This window comes from Colias croceus, chromosome 12 (assembly GCF_905220415.1).
Source record: "Colias croceus chromosome 12, ilColCroc2.1".
In the NCBI taxonomy this organism is placed as follows: domain Eukaryota; kingdom Metazoa; phylum Arthropoda; class Insecta; order Lepidoptera; family Pieridae; genus Colias; species Colias croceus.
Window position 1 is genome coordinate 2,873,427 of NC_059548.1, and position 16,416 is coordinate 2,889,842.

General features: G+C 34.3%; 1 protein-coding gene across 3 annotated transcripts in view; it reads left to right on the forward strand.

The window, feature by feature from the left end:
• Window positions 1–16,416, forward strand: part of LOC123696264 (protein spinster) — a 33,469-nt gene that overhangs the window by 16,073 nt on the left and 980 nt on the right. For 2 of the 3 annotated variants that reach the window (XM_045642338.1, XM_045642335.1), the window contains exons 2-8: window positions 1,062–1,258; window positions 1,764–1,915; window positions 9,460–9,660; window positions 10,450–10,581; window positions 12,760–13,021; window positions 15,157–15,255; window positions 15,948–16,134. In XM_045642338.1, the coding sequence (XP_045498294.1) occupies window positions 1,062–1,258; window positions 1,764–1,915; window positions 9,460–9,660; window positions 10,450–10,581; window positions 12,760–13,021; window positions 15,157–15,255; window positions 15,948–16,134 (1,230 nt within the window). Of the gene's footprint in view, window positions 1–1,061; window positions 1,259–1,763; window positions 1,916–9,459; window positions 9,661–10,449; window positions 10,582–11,705; window positions 11,968–12,759; window positions 13,022–15,156; window positions 15,256–15,947; window positions 16,135–16,416 lie in introns of all 3 variants that reach the window. The other variant, XM_045642337.1, reaches the window with a different exon arrangement.

Below are 16,416 nucleotides of genomic sequence, written 5' to 3' on the forward strand. Positions count from 1 at the left end.
CAGGAAATTCTTAAATTTCATTTTTAATTGTGTTTTGCACAATTTTATTTAATTGCTAATGGATGAAAATTTTGTTCGTGGTCGTCGTTGTCGTTGGTAGGGTGACCGAATCCTTATGCAAAACATCATACGCTTATGTCAATTTCTATCGATAGCGTATTCTATTCCTTGGCGTTTTGCCGTTTGACTAAGGCCCATGGTTACTGCTTGCTTGTTCACCAAATATATGGACTACATACATCATTATTATTGGTTTAGGATGAATGTAGTCTATATTATCTTGATACTAACAAAATGGGGCATAATTTATGAACTGAATAAAATATATAAGCATTATGTACTTTTCATACAGTTGTTAGTGATGTAACAAATAGATGTTATAATTGAAAAGGAAAAGAGGAGGATTTATGTATAGAAGATACCTGTATAATTCTCAAAGAACCACCGACTGAACACAGACGACACAACACGACGACAACGACAGAATCCACCAACATTCAAGGGAATGTGTCGTCTACATTATTATAGCCGGATTATATAGACGGATAGCTTGTTTCCAGAAACCCAAAAAGTGTTAATTAAAACAGGTTAGGAGTTCCGGTTAAAGTGTTTTCATATTTTAGCGAGCGCTGACCACTTACCTCGCCAAGGTTACTTTAAGGTTGCATACTATAATTGCCTATATGTATCTTGCAAGATGGATGTAGTATATTTTCCACTGGTCGATTTTGATTAATAGCCTTAAGGTTATGTCTTTTCACGATTTATGGCGATTTAACGTAGCGAACGATAAACTGCATTGGCATTATTGAAATTAATTTATTTTTATTAGGACATAATTTTACAACGGGAAATTGGCAAAATTGTGACAATGCCAATTTACCACCATAAATATTGATTAATTGATTCACCTAAACATTTTGAAGGGAAATCTTTGCAATCGTTTCTGATACTTTATCATATCATAAATGCAGCAACATTCGATGCCTTAAAACTGTTAAACTCTATCATATAGCTGTTGTGAAACGTAACTGCATTCACCTTGACATTTCTCCTTCTAGGTGTGCTCAACGACGTCAAGAAAGAGTTCAATATCAAAGACGACGATGCCGGCCTGCTGCAAACGGTCTTCGTGGTGGCGTATATGGTGTTCGCGCCAATATTCGGTTACCTGGGTGACCGATATTCGAGGCGAGCAATCATGGTCTTTGGCGTCGCGTTGTGGAGCATCACGACGTTCGTCGGATCGTTTATACCGGTTAGTAGTCTTTCTATTATAGGAAAATTGGTTTTTTGAGCATTCGGTTTTGCTTGAAGCTAGCAAAAATAAAACAGCATAAAATTTACGCCCCTTACCTCACTAAAAGCTAAGCAAATATCACTGTTTTACTGTTTAAATAAACATCGCGTGATTTTCTATTTATATACTTAGTGTGGCTTTAGGAAAACCCGTAAATAAATTAGCTATTATCCCCAACATTATTTCCTGTGAATGGGAATTTAAAAATTTTTTTTCCTTGATCTTATACGTTCACGAATATAATATCTATTCTAAACACATACTACATAGTAAAACTTGTCACATTTTCTATTTTAAGTTATATTTTTTTTTGCTTCCCAAGTTAAAAAAAAAATATAGCTTTTTGCTTAAATGGTCAGCAAATATATTCGCATTAATTGTTTTAAGTTGACTAGCGTATGTAGTTCTCTCATCACATCAAAAATATTACTGCCATGTTATGTAACAAGAATGATGTTTTCAGAATTTCGCGGCGTTCGCATTCTTCAGAGGCTTAGTGGGTATAGGTGAAGCCTCATACTCAACGATAGCGCCGACCATCATAAGCGACCTCTTCGTCGGAAATGTGCGCTCCAAGATGCTCGCATTTTTCTACTTCGCCATACCCGTTGGGAGGTAATTTAATTATCTACTTATTATGTTATAAATTTATGTTGTAAGATTGTTATGGGGTTTAATTTTGCGTTGCATCTTCCAATCTTTTTTTTATTCGCTTTCTTATTATAACATAGATCTCTGTCCGATCATTCAGATATGGTTAATTTTGTTCGTTGTTTAAACTCACACTTTCTGAAAGCTTATAACTGGATGTAGTAAAATTGAAACTCAAAATCAAATAGAGTTATAATATTGGTTTTCATTAGAGCAGGCTCCAAGGAGATAGGAGATGTTCGTTTGCAAAAATAGCGGAGCTAAATCTGACTTCTGATATATATTGTATAGATTCCAGACATCCTATAGACAGATGTTGCCAACCAGTTTTGTGGTCCCCCTGCCCGCACCCCGGTAATTAAATATGGCATACAAAGAAAAAAATAAAAATTTCCAAAACATGCCGTTTTAAATTATAATTTTAAATAATTAACAATAGTCCATTGTTTACGATTCAATAGTTCGTACAGCGAAATAGTTGCATGGGGGAGTGGGGGGAGCATTCAAAGATGGCGAGTTTCGATATTTTAATATATGTATTTCTTAAAATTTCGGACTCAGTGGAGACGTTTGCAAAAATTGCGGACCTCAATCTGACTTCTGATATATATTATATAGATCCCAGACATCCTATAAACAGATGTTGCCAACCAGTTTTGTGATCCCCATATCGAAACTCGCCATCTTTGAATGCTCCCCCCACTCCCCCATGCAACTATTTCACTGTACGAACTATTGAATCGTTAACAATGGACTATTGTTAATTATTTAAAATAATAATTTAAAAAATATATTCATGAGTTTTCAATCTATAGTGGTTTAAAGTTAACTCAAAAATGGACCATTTTCGTAAATTTTCTAAAAAATCTTAGAGAAAGTGTAAGAAATGTATATAGTATGCTATATATTCGTGATCAACTCAATAAGCTCTTTCATTTTATACCCCACACGGCATGTTTTGGAAATTTTTATTTTTTTCTTTGTATGCCATATTTAATTACCGGGGTGCGGGCAGGGGGACCACAAAACTGGTTGGCAACATCTGTCTATAGGATGTCTGGGATCTATACAATATATATCAAAAGTCTGCAGATTTAGGTCCGCTATTTTTGCAAACGAAACTCCACTGAGAGTCCGGTCTACATTGTTCTGGGCTTATTTATTATGGTAGTCGCAATAACATCATACGATTTGCAATCATATAAACGTCAATAGGTAATTGAACCGTTGACAGGGTCGCCGAGAGGTTAGCCGATAGTGATGGAAAAATTGATCCGCGATCTCAGTGGAACATTACCCACTTATGTCGTGTTTGTAAATACATATGGTGATAGGCACGACCGTAGTGATCGAAATGAATGATTGTGTGATCACGATATTGAGAGAAAGGATAATAATAAATTAGATGAGAATAATGTTGTTAAGGCGCGGAATAGAGTAAAACCCAGCTCTAGCCGTTTTTTGTACTGTTTTCTGGAGCTATCTCCTTCTTATCCAAAAGATATATTAACTAAATAAAAATACATTAAATTTCTACATATTCTTGGCTCAAAAATGGTAAAAGTATTTTGTTATTTTATTGACTTAAAGTTTAATTAATCTCCTCCCAAAGAAATCCCAGAAATTAGAAATAATTATGTTTACCGTGTATCTCCTCTTAAACTAATGATTCTTTTGATTTGGTATTTACACTATTGGATAGGCAATTTCATTACGAAAATTATGGTAAAAATTTTTTTTTTATAAGACCTATACTAGATTTTATAAACATTTTATTAAAAATTTTGGGCGTATTCGCAACTATATCTCTTGCGCTTGTATGGGAGGTTCAGTCGGCCGCTAGGTCTCGAGGGTGAAGCTTGTGTCGTTTGTCGCCGTGAGCGTCACATGACAATCACGTGACCCATGTTTATTCGAATAGTACGAATATCAAACAATGAGCGAGGAATAGACGCTACTACTATTAATTTATAGTGAGATTTTAGAAATCATCAATAATATAATAACTGGTCAATGAGCTTTAGTTATTATAATATATTAAAGTGAAACTTTTATTACATCGTCTCCAACTTTTTGGTCTGTGTTATGTGTAGCGCATGTCGCGTGACGCACGATATGTACGATAATTATCGTACAAATACGATAATTTTTAGTTAAATGTCTATAGTGTGAAAAAAGTTTCACTTTTACCGTGGTTTCATAAAACCACACAACATTTTTTTTTATATAATTATGATATTTAGTTTTTAAAACATTCAAATGCTTTATAAATATATAATTTTTTTAATAATCGAAAATATTTTATAAAAATTATTATAAATTTATTAATTTATGCAATAAATCACATTTTACTTTTTAAGTTTTTAGTGAATAAGTATTAGGATTAGACAAACTTCATTTGAAGTTTTAAGTATGTATACTACTTTTTGTCATGGGTGTCATTTTCATGGTTTTTGCGGTAGCTAAATTACCCAATATGAGGTCAAAACTAAAATCCAAGATGGCGCCGAGAAAAATTTTACATCTTTTTGTCATGGGTGTTATTTCCATGGTTTTTGGGGTAGGTATAAACCAATATGAGGTCAAAACTAAAATTCAAGATGGCGCCGACGAAAATTTTACATATTTTTGTCATGGGTGTCATTTTCATGGTTTTTGGGGTACCTATTAACCAATATGAGGTCAAAACTAAAATCCAAGATGGCGCCGAGAAAAATTTTTCATCTTTTTGTCATGGGTGTCATTTTCATGGTTTTTGGGGTACCTATTAACCAATATGAGGTCAAAATTAAAATTCAAGATGGCGCCGACGAAAATTTTACATCTTTTTGTCATGGGTGTCATTTTCATGGTTTTCAGGGTAGGTATAAACCAATATGAGGTCAAAACTAAAATTCAAGATGGCGCCGATGAAAATTTTACATATTTTCGTCATGGGTGTCATTTTCATGGTTTTTGGGTTAGCTATTAAGTTATTAACCAATATGAGGTCAAAACTAAAATCCAACGACGAAAATTTTACATCTTTTTGCTATGGGTGTCATTTTCATTGTTTTTGTGGTAGCTTATATGAGGTCAAATCTAAAATACTACAAGGCGCTGACAAAATTTTGATATTTTTTCGAAATGGATGTCATTTATGTGGTTTTTCTTACAATCGTTTACATATTAATCGAACAGAATTCAAATTCTGTAGTTTAGGTGTAGCTTTTTGAAGTGAAAGTTCTATAGGCGCGTTGAGAGTAAAATTTCAAGGTCGCGTCATGGTAATACCGTCACGTCATGGAGTAAGGCGGCGATTTTCGTATCTATAAATCTTACCAAAGAAGTTTCACTTCTGACATGTGTTCTCGGCTCACGCGCTCTTTTTTATTTTATTCTCTTCGTTTTAGTATATAAGATGAACTCTATTTTAAACGATTAACAAAGTTGAGCGAATACAGTGAAAAAGCGAATATCTGTCGGAATATTGACACAGAGTTTCGTTTTACATTACATTTCTAAATATGTATTTCAATAATCAATGCTATTATCAATATTAAATTGATTTCTCCCGTAATATATAGGATTCGACTAGATAGCAAATTTGAGTATTTACGCCGTGGCTCAAATAATATCACAAAATTCGCTTTCGTCATAGATCTTGTTTTTGATACATAAAACAAGGCCTTTGAAGCGAAATTTTCTCCTTTAAAGTAAACTAAAACAAAATAACAAATACAAGCTATATAGTCGAATTCTTGAAAATGACACCCATGACGAAAAGATGTAAAATTTTCATCGGCGCTATCTTACATTTTAATTTTGACCTCATATTGGTTAATAGCTACCCCAAAAACCATGAAAATGAAACCCATGACAAAAAGATGTAAAATTTTCGTCGGCGCCATCTTGAATTTTAATTTTGACCTCATATTGGTTTATACCTACCCCCAAAACCATGAAAATGACACCCATGACAAAAGGATGTAAAATTTTCGTCGGCGCCATCTTGAATTTTAATTTTGACCTCATATTGGTTAATAGGTACCCCAAAAACCATGAAAATGACACCCATGACAAAAAGATGTAAAATTTTCGTCGGCGCCATCTTAAATTTTAATTTTGACCTCATATTGGTTTATACCTACCCCCAAAACCATGAAAATGACACCCAAGACAAAAGGATGTAAAATTTTCGTCGGCGCCATCTTGAATTTTAATTTTGACCTCATATTGGTTAATAGGTACCCCAAAAATCATGAAAATGACACCCATGACGAAAAGATGTAAAATTTTCATCGGCGCTATCTTACATTTTAATTTTGACCTCATATTGGTTAATAGCTACCCCAAAAACCATGAAAATGACACCCATGACAAAAAGATGTAAAATTTTCGTCGGCGCCATCTTGAATTTTAATTTTGACCTCATATTGGTTTATAACTACCCCAAAAACCAAGAAAATGAGACCCATGACAAAAAGATGTAAAATTTTCGTCGACGCCATCTTGAATTTTAGTTTTGACCTCATATTGGTTAAAACCTATCCCAAAAACCATGAAAATGACACCCATGACAAAAAGGTGTAAATTATCGTCGGCGCAATCTTGAATTTTAATTTTGACTTCATATTGGTTAATAGGTACCCCAAAAACCATGAAAATGACACCAATGACGAAAAGTTATTTCAACTAGAAACCATTTGGCGACAGTTTTTGGATAACATTTGAATGGGATTATCTAGTTTAAAAGAAATATCAAAATATCACCGAATGATGATCATTACAGAGCACCATCAATTTTGATTCATTTTAAAAATTTAATATAAAATTCATCCATATGACTATAATTTAACTCTGAATTGGTAAAGACCAAAATTATGTGTTAGCACCATTATAATGTTTTTCTATAAAAAAATATTTTAAATGTCATGTCTGTTACTTCTGAGCTCTGTGAATTTTACTTGTATTTGAAACAGTTCACGCGGATGCGCGTTAGGTGGCGCAAGAATTATTTGCGAAGTATTGTAGAAGCGGCGGATAGCTGTGGCTCGGGAAAGAAGTGTGAATGCTCAAGGTCACTCGCTCAGGGAACGACCTTAAATACAGAAGAGATAAAAATCAATGAAAATAAAAAAAAAGAAGATTCTCGCACCCAATAACGTAATTGTCTTTTTTTAAGAAAACTTTCTCAAACATGATATTGAAAAAAATGTAGAAATTGCTATCTGACACTTGGTTGATTAAAGTTAATCACGGCTGGTGTGAATACAGCAAGCGCGGACGTGTGCGAAACGTGTGATAGATCGATAGTAATTGTTGCTAATTGGATGCGATTGCGTGCTTATTGTGTTGTTGATTTATCGCATATTTAGATGTGTTTATTAGATATTTTTAGATGTAATTATTTACATGTCAAACGGTAAAAATAGGCATCAGAATATAAATAGAGGACTTACGACGTTATCGTCATTATTTTGCAAGCGAAACCGATAATTGTTTAGGGTCAAAGAAAGGTTGTTAATAACATTGTAAGCAAATTAACATTTGTCGAGAAATATATAAATCTGTTTGCATGTTGTATAGGTACAACACGCAAACAGATTTATATATTTTATTATTTGTATTAGCTCTGATCTTATTTTATGAATTTGCGGTATGTCGTATACATTTGTTAGTATGTATAGTTATTTTCCACGTAAACAAGGAAACTAAAACTTAAAAGCGGTGCTTCCTACTCAAAGCTCTCCTAATTATGTCAGTCTGTCGCATTCACCAATATGTAATCGCCTTGCACTAGATGGATTTGACCATCAAATTGACCAAAGTCATGACTCATGTCTAAAACAGCGCAGTGTAGAATTGATATGTCACCAAAAGAGGTCTGATTAATGTCACAATTACGTATACCGGTTTTCGTCTCATTATCATGATTAGAGCTGAGGATTTCCTGCGTGTCAATGACATTAAGTTTGAGGAGGGTTGGGTCCTTACTGTTCGGAGAAGAATGTTGTAATAATCTTGACGTCGTTTCTTTGTAGCGTGTCGGTTAATAATAGCATGTGATTTGTATACGAGAAATGTTTTGGTGGTGCTTTAAAAGTTATTTTAAGGGATTGCACAGGTTTATTGAATGTATCGATTTTATAAACGCGTTTGTTACGCGATCGGAAATTAGACTAACTTGTGGTATAAGATTCGATTCAAGAATATAACATTGAGTCTCCCTTGTAAAAAGAAGTGTGTAAATGGAAATAGGTAATAGCAGCTCGATTTTAGAATTGTATTTGGATTATTTAAATGTGCATGTCCCATATTGTACATTATAAAACAATTTAATAAAAAATCGTATTGAAAGAAATTTTTTAATCTAGCTCAGACTGGTCAATAAATTTGATTCATTTGCTACCAAAGGTCATTTCGCTCAAATGTTTGCTTAAATTTATTATCAGTATTGCATAATTTTTAATGTTTGTTTTTAAAGATGTCTGGCAAGTTTAATTAATATTTCCTATAAGATAAACTATCGATAGGCTAAGAATATATGAGAGATAGTAGACAGCGAGATAATTTTTATGTATAATGAATGAATGATTTGCTGATATTCCTAATTAGGGTTATCGTATTTGATTGCTGTAATCGAAGTATTTAAATGATAATGATTTGATTCAGAACTGTTTGTTTTGAATATTATTCTTTGTTTAATTTCATATTGTTACTGTTTTATTGGGAATCATGTTTGGTATGTGTTCAAATGTATCCAAATATGTAGCACTGAATTTCTTTTTAAAATTAATTTTAACTATAACAGGTTACTAGAGTATTTGTTTAAACAGAATATAAAACGAAAACTTGTGACTTTTATAAACCAGTTTCACATTTAATGGGAAGTTTGAGTTTATAATTCACACACATAAATATATAGAAGTGTGGAGACTTTCGAGCCTATTCTAAGTAGAGAACATTTTCGCGGAATCAGATTATTCTCTATAGGTAAAGTTTTTTATGTATTTTTCTAAGAAGGAAAAAGCCTTGATTATTATATTATGTAGGTAGTATGCTTTGAGATCCGTGACCTTATCTTCGCATAATCTTTAGCACGTTTTGAAACTTAGGTTCTAATTATTTAGATTTTATTTACTGAATCCTTTTAAATGCATTTTTTATATGTAAATACATGCAATAGTTTCACCTACTTATAAATAAAAATTTCATGTATAAAGATTTCAGTTTGGCCATATTATTTAGTTACGTAGATTTGTAGAAACAAACACGCCTTGCAACACGAACTCAACGACACATGTCACGAGTATTTAAAAAAAAAAAGTCATACCACCTGGACCTTCACCTATAGGTATTTACAAACCTACGAAATAATGACGATTCAAAAGTTTTTCAATAAGAAATTTCGTTTCCGTTTGAGATTAAATTCGAAATAACTCGTGAATTGATACTTATGAAATGAAAAATATTCCTATTTATTATGAATTATAACTCAGTCGATAACATATACAATTGTTTTTCAGCGGTTTCGGTTACATCGTGGGGTCCGTAGCAGGGGCGGCGGCGGGTGACTGGCGTTGGGGCCTCCGCGTGACCCCGTTCCTTGGGGCAATAGCAGTGTTCCTCATTGCCTTTCTGATGCAGAACCCGGAAAGGGGACAAGCGGAGGATAGTAGGATGAAGCCCACTACGTATAGCGATGATGTCAAGTCGTTGGTTAAGAAGTGAGTATCGTCTTTATTTAGAAATTATAGTCTTTTAGTGTAGGTAAAGGATAAAAATATACATATTTTCATACAAGAAAATTTGCATATTATTGAGTTATAACATAAAGGATAATATAAGGATGTGGACAATAATTGACACGCAATAAATGAATTGAATGCACTGTGTATTCTTAAATATTTCTCAATTATCAGATAATGAAGCGTGCAAATATGTATCTATTAAATTTTATTAATGAATGTTACATTGTTCCCCTCGGTTCCTGAATAGTTTAGTAATTAGGTACTAATTAGCTATTATTTAGCAATTTTATTGGATATACCGTTAAACTCATTTAATGAATTATTACTATTAATTAAATAGTGAAACAGTAATTTTATAATGACCTTTGCAATTTATAGACGTGTAATAATAAAATTTTGTCCTTCTGGGTTTTTTAACCTTTTTGTCTTTATCAAATGAACGTTTCCGCGTTGCGGGAAATTTTTATTTATCTCTTATTGTATGAATAACGTCAAAATTAATCCACAATGATTTATTTCATTTATACCTAATTTTTTTATTAAGCATATAAATAAAAAAATTATGAACGGTGTTTTTGCATAATTGCAATGTCTTTGACCTAAGTATTTTTTTAATCTTCTTCATCAATGTCACAATCAATGTCAACAATTGATTATATCATAAAAAACTGAACGTGGTTGATTTCAAGATTCTATAAACAAAACTAGTTACCAGAAAAATAAAAATTAAAGAATTTTCACTAATGAAAGCAACCAATTTTCCAGCCCATCGTTCATGCTGTCAACGCTAGCGTTCACGTGCGTGGCGTTCGTCACTGGCGCGCTCGCGTGGTGGGGCCCGCAGTTCATATACCTGGGCCTCACGCAGCAGCCCGGCGTCGACATCACACTAGAGAGGTACGTACTGGCTGGTTAGGCGCGAAACGAAAAAAAAAAAAGTAATCAGGCCATTAAATATTAAAAAAAAAAACTAAAAAAAAAAATTAAAAAAGAAGTGACTTTCGAATGTTCTTAATTTGAATTTGATGAAGCGTTTGTTTCTTAATTTGATTAATTCATTTTTGGTGTGAATGAAAGGAGTTCTTACTTTTTGCTGATTTCAGTTATTTTTGAGGTTTTAGAATAAGCTTGTTAATACTCCAGTAAATCAATAAAAGTGCTTTAAAAGATAAAAATTATTTGTAATTTTTGTTTGAAGTAAATTAAATTTAGTATATGTAGGTACCTATGTTTCTTTCAAATTCACATTCTGAATGTTTTAAATGGTCGATAAAAATGAAAGCGCTTTTTGTTGCATACCACACTTTCTTATGAATTAAAGTTATTAAAATGTAAACTTGGATCTTTTTAAAAGTACATTACGCGCATTAATATTATTGTCGTTCAAAATTTTTTTCTTCAATAAAGTCGATATTAACGGTAGCATTATAACTTAAAATAAGGTCCAAATTTATATCATACTAGTGAGTTATGTTAAGTCCAAACAATATAATAAAATATGTGCTTCAAAATTTGACTAACAAGAATCACACACACAAAGACAACAATGTGAAAAAAGCTTTGATGAAATCATGAGTACACAGTAATTATAGGTGTAATTTTAAATAAGTTGATTTATAATTGACTGAATTCATTTCTTAGCAAAGATGTATCCGTTACTTGCACCAAACATTTGATTTATTTTGTTTTCGCCGTTTATAAGAGTGTGGTCTGTTTTAGTGCAATATGAGTACCATATTTAAAGTATAAATTGAAATACAATTTCACCTTAGTATATAACAAGTTTTGAGGTTTCGTTTTAATACAAGTATAATATGTATAAGTAATCCATGATCATACGATTTTTTCCCTATAAAGTATTTTTTTTTGTGAAGTATAGTGTACATTAGTACACGATAAAATTCATACAATAATATATAAAGGCTAAGCAAAAGCAATGATTTCAAACAAACTTATGAATATATCGTAAGAGTATGAGATACACATAAGCGAGTACACATAATATCTGTGGCGGCGCGCAGCGTGTCGTACAAGTTCGGGCTGGTGGGCATGTCGGCGGGCGCGCTGGGCGTGCCGCTGGGCTCGGCGCTGGCGCAGCGCCTGCGGGCCCGCGCGCCCGACGCCGACCCGCTCATCTGCGCCTTCGCCCTGCTCGCCTCCGCCCCGCTCGTGTACTTCGCCCTCGTCGCCGTCCACTCTCTACCCCCCTTCACCTATATATCCATATTCCTCGGGATGCTCACCCTGAACCTGACCTGGTCCATCGTCGCGGACATCGTCCTGGTGAGCGGCAGTGCGACCGGTCGCGATGTACTCATGTATAGGCTTCACTCATCCCATTAATAGCATGAGGATATCATTGCTTGATTGCGATAGATTATGGCCGTTATGCTAATGTAGCGTCTGTTGCCTATTTGTGAAAAGAATGTGTTGTTTGAAGAAAACGCACGATGATCGCAAACAGGTGACAGATTAACGTATAGGCTAGTTTTAGATATTCTACGCAGATTCGATTTGGCACAGCGGTCTCTATACAGTTAGTTTTTATAAATAGACGTATAACCTATGCCATCTCGATTGTGTGCTAGCTCATAGAGATAAGATACAGAAAATGATGGGATATTTTACATATCCCATTGTTTTCACAAGCCGGATGCGTCAGCAACGACGGTCAATACTCATCCACACACCTATTGCAAATATTAAAAACTAGCTATTTTAATACCTTCTATAACAATGTAATATGCAACGTGTGCGTGTGGATGGGTACATGGTGCGTGACAAAACTTATCCACACACCACACGCTGCTAAACATAAAAAGCTAGTAGTAATACGCAACGCGTACGCGCGTGCATGTGTGCGTGTGGATGGGTACAGTAGTCATCCACACATCACACACTGCTGAGTATAAAAAGCACACACAAGCAACGTGTACGTGTGCGTGTGTGGATGGGTACATGGTGCGTGTAGCGTCAATACTCATTCACACACGCTGAATATAGAAAGCTAGTGTGTGTGGGTGTGGTACGTGGTGCGTGTCACGTGGCTGGAGTGTGACGGTGGGGCGTGCGAAGGGTGTCGCTGACGTTCGGCGCGGTGACGATGGTGGCGGGCGCGGCGGGCGTGCCGCTGGGCGCGTGGCTCGGCGCCGCGCTGTCGAAGCGCTTCCCGCGCGCGCACCCCGTCATCTGCGGCGCGGGGCTGCTGCTCTCCGCGCCGGCCATGGCGCTGGCCATCCTGCTCTGCGACGGGTACTACTACGCGCCGTTCGCGCTCATGTTCGTGGCCGAGACCGCGCTCAACCTCAACTGGGCGATCGTGGCGGACATGTCGCTGGTAAGCGCGCCGCGGCGGGGAGCTTCTAGAACATTCTAGAACCTTCTAGAACATTCTGGAACTTTCTAGAATACTCTAGTCTAGAAGCTTCGGGTGTGGGTGTAGATTGTGTACAGTACGATGATGGTGTTGTTGAGTGGGTGGTGTGTAGTTTGAGTTTGTTTGGTAACAAAGGTGTTAGAGAATTAATAGACGCTTTTGTCGATACTTCAAATATGTATCATTAAATTTACAATAGCTTTTTTATAAGGAGAATACAATTTTCACATTGAAATTCAACCTTCATGACTAACTCTGAAAATGCAAATTGAATACCAGTCATATTACTTCTAAAATGAAGTATGATTTGCACGTAATCTTCAAATTTGTGCAAAATTATTTTTTATTGTTAAAATCAAATCAAACATTTTTAATTGTACAAATCGATTTACGCAAAATTACAGAAAAATTTAAAAGTGCTCTGTCGGATTAGGCTTCGAATATTAATAAATATCTTTCTCAGTATATTCAATGTACAACTTCGTTAATTTTAGTAATGCCTTTGTTCTACTATGTTCACACGTTTTTCTTACCTTACTAAGAATTATATCTTGATGTGATTCTATCTAATGGGTTGTGGTGACATCATTTGCTGTATTTTGTCCTCTTTTAAAGTATAAATAACCATAAGAAGGAAGCCAAAAGCGTCTACAAACGTGTAGATTACTTTAGTTTAGTATAAGTAATTTTAGTATTAAATAGCGTATAGCTAATATAGTTCATTTGTTGCATGGGGTATCATACTCTGTATTATTACGTAGCTTTAAACCATATTCCTTGAAACACATTAAAACACATTAATTGTCATGCAAATGAGGTTACAAAATCAGTTTTCTTTAGCATGTAAACAGTTTGCATACATTATCATCTCACAAAGCATGTTCACTTGAAACCAGTCATACATGAGTACATTGTGATCGTTGTTTGAAAAACAAACGTCGCATCTCAGTTTTATTTTATTTATTTATTTTATTTATAAACGCCCTTCAGGCTGGTTTCAAGTTGTTTTTGCGAAATAGCGACATCTATTGATATAGTTGAGAAACGCGCACGATTTTGTGAGTCAGGATGTTATGCTAATTAGAGGTATATTATATAGATGGCGCTAGTTCGCGTGAACTGGTTTTATTTTTAGACAATTACATATTATTATTACAATATTTTATTTAAACGAGAATGGCTATAAAATCATATATTTGTCTGTTAAAAATAAAAACAACTTCTGTACCGATTTAAAATCCAATTATTTTAGTTGATTATATTGTTTAGCCGATAGAATTTTGACCTTGAATTAAACTACGCAATCGGGTTCGAATCCCGTTGTCTGTGCAAGTCAATAAACTTTTCAATGACTATGTTAATACGTATGCCCCATATCCTGTACAAAAGGTATTAAAAATAGGATATTTACAAAGTCGGAGCAAAGCATTTAGTATTAATATATTTTATTCTTAGTATAATTTGTATATAGTATCCACTATTTGACTATGAGTGCAAAATAGTTGTTAATGAAGTATCATTTGCTGAATTTGCAACTTATGTACATATTTTGTTATTATAACACGTTATAATAACTTCTTAGTATTCTTATACAGGGTTACTTGTAAAACACCAGCAACCTCGCAGGACAAGATAGCTAACATCATATGTAACAACATTTGTTCTACGACTTTTGGCATAACGCAATAAATTATTTTTAAATGATTTTTTAAACTTTTATTGTACTCTCTTAACATTTGTAAGCCTATGTTCTATTCATTATTGGATGGACGACGCGACGCCCTCTTCCCCCTCTCGTTCGCTTCTTGTTTACGTAATTTTTGTGAGGCGTAGAGTTTATAATATTCAAACGGAAAATTAAATGAATATTTATTTTTGTATGAAAATAAAATCTAACAAATTATCAAAAGTCGTAGAACAAATGTTGTTGCTTTTGATGTTAGCTATCTTGACCTGCGAGGTTGCCGGTGTTTTACAAGTAACCCTGTATATCAATTACATAGTGTCAGTAATTGGATACTTTACACAACAGATGTTTATATAAAAATAGTTGATAAACCTAACTTTTAATTATAATAAGTTCTCTTTTCCTATAGTATGTTGTGATTCCGCCCCGTCGTTCTACTGCGGAAGCGTTCCAGATTCTTATTTCACACATGTTTGGTGATGCTGGCAGTCCTTACTTGGTTGGTGTGGTGAGTTCATTTGTTTACTTTTAAGGATTCTTGTTTGGAAGTAAAATATAAATATTAAAATTTTTAGCTAGTTATGGATTTGTATCCGATATAATGTAATAAGTACGGCTCATGGATTTGCTGGCATTGTACCAAATAAAAAAGTCACTACATAATCCAATATTATAATAATTTATGTACATGAAGGGTTATTCTCGGAATAGCCGATGGATTATTGATCCGATGGAAAATTACTTGACAAATAGAAAGCTACACTGTTCAGGAGTAAGATATGTAGTTTTTAATGCAGATTAACCAGCGCGAGCGAAGCCGGGGCAAGCTGTTAGTTCAGCATATAATGACGATATTCTAAATAAACTTGACAATGCACAAACATTTCAACACATTGCCACATGCAAAAACACTTATAATTTTAAATTATATTTATTTTTTTTTCTCTCTGTCATTATTTCTACCTATATCATTTTTTTTGTCTGTTGTCTTTTTAATTTTATTTAACTTAAACACCACCTATCTTATTCTATCCTATCCAAAGGTTGCCTGGAAGAGATCGCTTGAAAGCGATAAGGCCGCCTATTTAACATGTGTACCTATCTTATATGTTTTTCTCTTATCTTCTGTACCATGTGTGTGTTAAATAAAGAATTAAAATAAATAAATAAATAATTTATAATAATTATTATTTTCCCCAGATATCGGAATCCCTGAAACGTGCGCTATCAGTAGCGGGCGAAGCTCCCAGCGCTAGCGTGCAGTTCCGTTCCCTACAATACGCACTATTCGTGACTTGCTTCGTGGAAGTGATCGGCGGCGTGTTCTTCCTGCTCACCGCTATGTACATCGTGCGGGATAAACTCAAAGTGGACAGGGCTATCGCTGGTTAGTAGTTGTTATATTGTAGGACTTTTTGGTTGGCAGATTTAAATAAATACGTAAAAAGACAGCAAGCTCAGCAAAAGTTGACCAGCAGTGTTAGCTGACTCGACCATTTTCAATACTATACTTATTTTTTTGTGTGTTGCGTTTACTTAACATTGGTTAAATTATGATTAGTGACCGTTGATATTGTTTCTCTTTTATTTATTGTAGTTTGTTTGTTGTGTTTTCTTATGTAGACTGTTACTATTTTTAGCTAATTTTATCATTAGCACAGCCATTTAA